At 43.0% G+C, this 4,815-nt stretch overlaps 1 protein-coding gene across 1 annotated transcript; it reads right to left on the reverse strand.

Annotated features, from left to right (window-relative positions):
• Positions 1 to 3,552: 3,552 nt before the first annotated feature.
• Positions 3,553 to 4,346, reverse strand: LOC147607789 (uncharacterized). Its single transcript, XM_086789738.1, has one exon. The coding sequence runs from the start codon at positions 4,069 to 4,071 to the stop codon at positions 3,691 to 3,693; it is 381 nt and encodes a 126-aa protein (XP_086645864.1). The 5' UTR covers positions 4,072 to 4,346; the 3' UTR covers positions 3,553 to 3,690.
• Between the last annotated feature and the right edge of the window lie 469 nt (positions 4,347 to 4,815).

Genomic DNA, 4,815 nt, shown 5'->3' on the forward strand with positions numbered 1-4,815 from the left:
TCATGTGCATCTTCTCGCATTGCAGCCTTGCTACTAGGCAATGGTCGTACAGTTCATTCTCACAATTTAAAATACCATTGGACCTACATGCAGCTAGCACCCGTAACATAAAGGTTAACAGTCAACTTGCAGATGTTGTGAAGCTAGCTAAGCTAATAATATGGGATGAGGCACCCATGACCCATCGATATGCCAATTTTAGGCAGATCTTGTCAATTGTTCCAAAGGGAGGACGAGAGGACATTGTCAATGTCGCATTATGTCACTCACAAATATGGAGAGACACTACAGTATTGAAGCTTACATAGAACATACGGGTTCTTCGAAATGGTAATAACTTAACAGAGCATGAATTCACATGTGCGATCATCGAATGCTGTCAAGGTATTTCTTCAAGATACTGCCTGTTGTGCGACCAATGTGATTGGTCGAGAGACAGTTTGTACTACTAATGTTGTATATAAGAAAGTTTTGCATCTGGCAACAAGAACTACCTAGAAGCAATTTGTTACATGCCTAATTGTTGCCATTTACCATCGAGTTTTATTGGTGGACTTGGAAAATGTAGCAGATATAATGGCAATTATCCATTCCAAGGTCAAACCTGATTTATTTATTACTTTTGCATGCAATCCAAACTAGAAAGAGGTTTCATATGCTTTACTTCCGAGACAGTGTGCATGTGATCGACCTGATTTGAGAGCTATAGTTTTTTTACCAGAACGTCCTTTCAGCTATGGTCTCAATCTTGGGAGAGGATATCCACCTTATTGCTTGGCTTACAATAAGTAACATTTTTTATAAGTAGATCTTAGATGCTTCTAGGTAATAATTTCAGGTATCGTATTGAAGTTATGTGTTCTAATTTTTTGTCTTTTTGTATACATATGTATCTTTCCTATTAAGCATGTCTTTTCCCCTGCCATATGACAAGAGAAGGATGCATGCCAAAAGGAGTTTCCATGGCCCTTTGCTCTTTCTTTTATGTATATATTCTAAAAAGTTTTGTTTGCTTTAGGGACAAGCATGTACGACATTCTATTCACTTTGGATATGTTGGGAGTCGAGGGTTGAAGGTTTACAATTCTATATCCATTTTTTGCTATTTATTCATGGTCTTTTAGTGCATGATGTATATAACTTAGTTTATTTACAAAGCCACCTCTTTGGTGTGCACCCCTTCCTCATCAACATGTTGCTGGGATTATGATAGATGACCACAAGGATGGGTGCGTAAATTACAAGAGCTTATTTCAAGATTTTCATGTTTCTTTATATAACTTCTTAATTTCTTCTTTGTATTAGGATTTTTTCATGGTCAAAGTTGTGGAGGAGGGCATTGAGAGATACGGGATTAGTGTTCCCGATGAGGAGTTGGGAGTATACTTATTTATAAAAGAGTATGTTTGTGACACTAACTATGATATAGAGAGATGCATTGCCTCTTTTAAGGGATTCTCTATGCCAGAGGCTTGGACCTTATTCACCACGTATAGGAGTTTCTCCCTTCGATATGAGTTTTTTGTGGCACCTAACAAAGCTCTATTTCAATCTTCATTTGTGTCTAGTAAGATTAACTATAACTATAATAAAGAGAGAGAGAGAGAGAGATGTGTGTATGTACATGTATGTAACATAGAGAGACACACATACATACGTATATATAACATAGAGAGAGACACACACACACATATGTATATATAACATAGAGAGAGAGACACACATACATGTAAGAACATTCATTATATATGTGTCACAACAACGTTCATGTTTCTGACTTTTATATTTATATCTTTTTCTATAACATCTATTTTAAGCACATATGAGACTAGGGACACATGGTAGGACAAGGGAAGAGATCACTGTGTGCAATCATATGTATGCTAGGGTATAAACGCTTTATTTTTTTGTGCTATGGTAAAAGACAAACAGAGAGAGAGAGAGAGAGAGAGAGAGAGAGAGAGAGAGAGAGTGGGGTAGGCTCCTGTTAATCTAGGATTTGAAAAATATCAAGCTGGGAATCCTACTTTCAAACCTTTGACAACAGCTTCGTCCACTCCATTGACATCAAGTATATCTGTCCTATCACTCTGTCAATTTGTTCCACTAGCTTATAGGAACATTCATTGTATGTGTTACATCAATGTGTAAGTTTATGACTTTTATATTTATATCTTTTTCTGTACTATCTATTTTAAGCAGAGGAGAGCAGGGACACATGGTAAGACGAGAAGAATGTAGTCATGTGTATGCTAGGGAACGAATGCTTTGCTTTTTGGTGCTACATTAAAAGAGAGAGAAAGAGAGAGTGGGGTAGGCTCCTATTACTCTAGGATTTGAAAAATATGGAGCTAGGAATCCTACTTCCAAACCTTTGATAATGTTCATCCACTCCACCGACTAAGTATATCTTCCCTATCACTTTGCCCATTTGTTCCATTTGTGGCAACCAATTATATAAGTGCGAAGCATGGGACACAAAGGAAAAGTTCCACAAAGTTGCCATGTGGCAACAAATTCAGGGGTTAGAGGAGATGTGCGAAACACGGATTAGCCCACTAGATCAATCAAAACCGAGGTAGTTATTTACTGGCGTGAGCTGGAACAGATAAGACACATCTAGATGATAACAACGATGCCCACACCGGCCACATATTAGAATAAACTATATTCTAGTTTTGAGATAAAAAAATTCTTCCATAAATTCTTAATTTTACAAATCCTTCTTGGAAACATTAAGCCATTAAATTAACATAAGACACTTCCATAAGCAGGTTCATTTAGAGCAGGTTAACAACATTGAGCCATTAAATTAACTTAAGACGCTTCTCATTTAGAGTAAATTGATCCCCACCTGCACCAATTTGACATTGCAGAGATCTAGGGCCCTGCATTAGGCCACACGACTTACAAGTTTACTATCAAACACTGGTCTACTGATCTTTCACCTGCCCACTAGTGTATATGTTCCACCACTGCATTAGGGAGTTCTCCGTCAACCTCAATCGTTGAATGTGAATGTTCTTACTTGATGCTAAGGATTAAAATGCGTAGGTAGAGAACTATGAATGATTAATTAATGATCACACTGTACTGACAGATTGCAAAAATGTTGGCCCAACACTGGGCCATATTAGCTGTCCCTCTGTATGAGGGGTCACCTCCCCCTCTCTCTCTCTCTCTCTCTCTCTCTCACACACAGGTAGTTGTGACTTCTCAGATGCTACTTGCTTAAGTGTCTAACCTTAAAACCTTCAATATCCAGAGCAGGAGATGGCCATCATTGATGAATGGCAAATAAGGCTAGCTTGCACCATTATAAGATCCACAAGACATTAACTTGAGCCTACCTTTACAGCTTCCTTGGGAGGCATCGACCTTGAGGACGCTACCAACATTGCCATATCCCACTTCACACAAAAAGAGACATTAGGCATTCAACATGAAAAGAACAACCACCTTGTGTACCATTATCCCTCACTCATCACACGAAGAAGAAAGACAAAAGCCTCCTAGAAGTACTTTATTTGGGTGATTCAAATTGAAGAATACTGAAAACCCATGTCCAAGACTTCAAGTTCAAGTTGTAACAAATAGTTAAGAAACAAAGTCCTGCCAAAACATAATTGACAAAAGAGAACATTTCATCATAAGATCACACCCATCGGTGATCCATGCTCGTCTCGAGTTTCACGGCCCTCCTCCTCCTCCACCTCCACCTCCGCCTCCGCCAAATCCGCCGCCCCCTCCTCCAAAGCCGCCTCCAGGACCGCCAAATCCGCCTCCAGGACCGCCAAATCCGCCACCTGGACCCCCGAAACCACCTCCAGGCCCTCCAAATCGGCCACCACCGAAGCCAGGGCCGGGCGGCCCCCCAAAACCGCCATGGGGCCCTCCCCAGAATCCTCCTCCCCAGAAGTGGCCGAACGGCGCGCACAGGCAGCCCATGAGTCCTCCAATCAGCGACGACACCAGCATGCAGGGGCAACACAGGCAGTTTAGAAGTGGATCACCGCCGCCACCCGGAGGCCCCCCAAACCCCCCACCCGGCCCAAATCCAGGCCCGGCCATGGCTTCTTGGCCTGCAGCTGTGGATCCGCAGAATCAGTAGAAGGAGATCAATCCTAATAGACACACAATGCAGAATTAACACACGCTCGGAACTACAGTGCCGGAGAAGGAAATGCTTATCTCTAAAGGTGTATGAAGATACAGCATAATATCCCAACGCGGTTTGCTACCAAATCCGAACAGTGTTTCGTCGTGGTGTGCAAGGCGAGGACACAACGAGCACGGGTATCTTCTGCACTCGCGTGCATGCACACGAGAACCCCCTGCACTTTCAATCAAAACTCGTTTCTTACGTCCAAAGTTCAAACCACGGTAGTTTCTCACGTCCATACCAGCGTAGGCCCATTACACATCGCCATACCCCTGCTTGCCCATGCTAATGCGGTGGGGGTATCCACCGGGCAGGCGATCTCCCCGTCCATACATGGGTGGTGGGATGTGTAACAGGCCTTAGCACACGGGGCGATCCGGCCGGCTGAGAATCCCCTGCATGCCCATGCTGATGCGGTGGGGGTATCCATTGCTCATAATTCATGGGCAGGCAATCTCCCCCGCCCATACATGGGCGGTGGGGTATGTGTAACGGGCCTTAGCACATGGGGCGATCCGGCCAGTTGATTCTGGGAATATTCTCCGTCCAGCCATCTTGAGCACATGTCCGCCCGCCGGCACATAGTTCGGGCAACCTGATTAAGGGTTGGCCCCGATGCTGAGCAATGAAATTTCGCCCGCTAAAACGCTACT

Source organism: Cibotium barometz, chromosome 54, assembly GCF_041138505.1.
Source record: "Cibotium barometz isolate CiBa-2024 chromosome 54, ASM4113850v1, whole genome shotgun sequence".
Classification (NCBI taxonomy): Eukaryota; Viridiplantae; Streptophyta; class Polypodiopsida; order Cyatheales; family Cibotiaceae; genus Cibotium; species Cibotium barometz.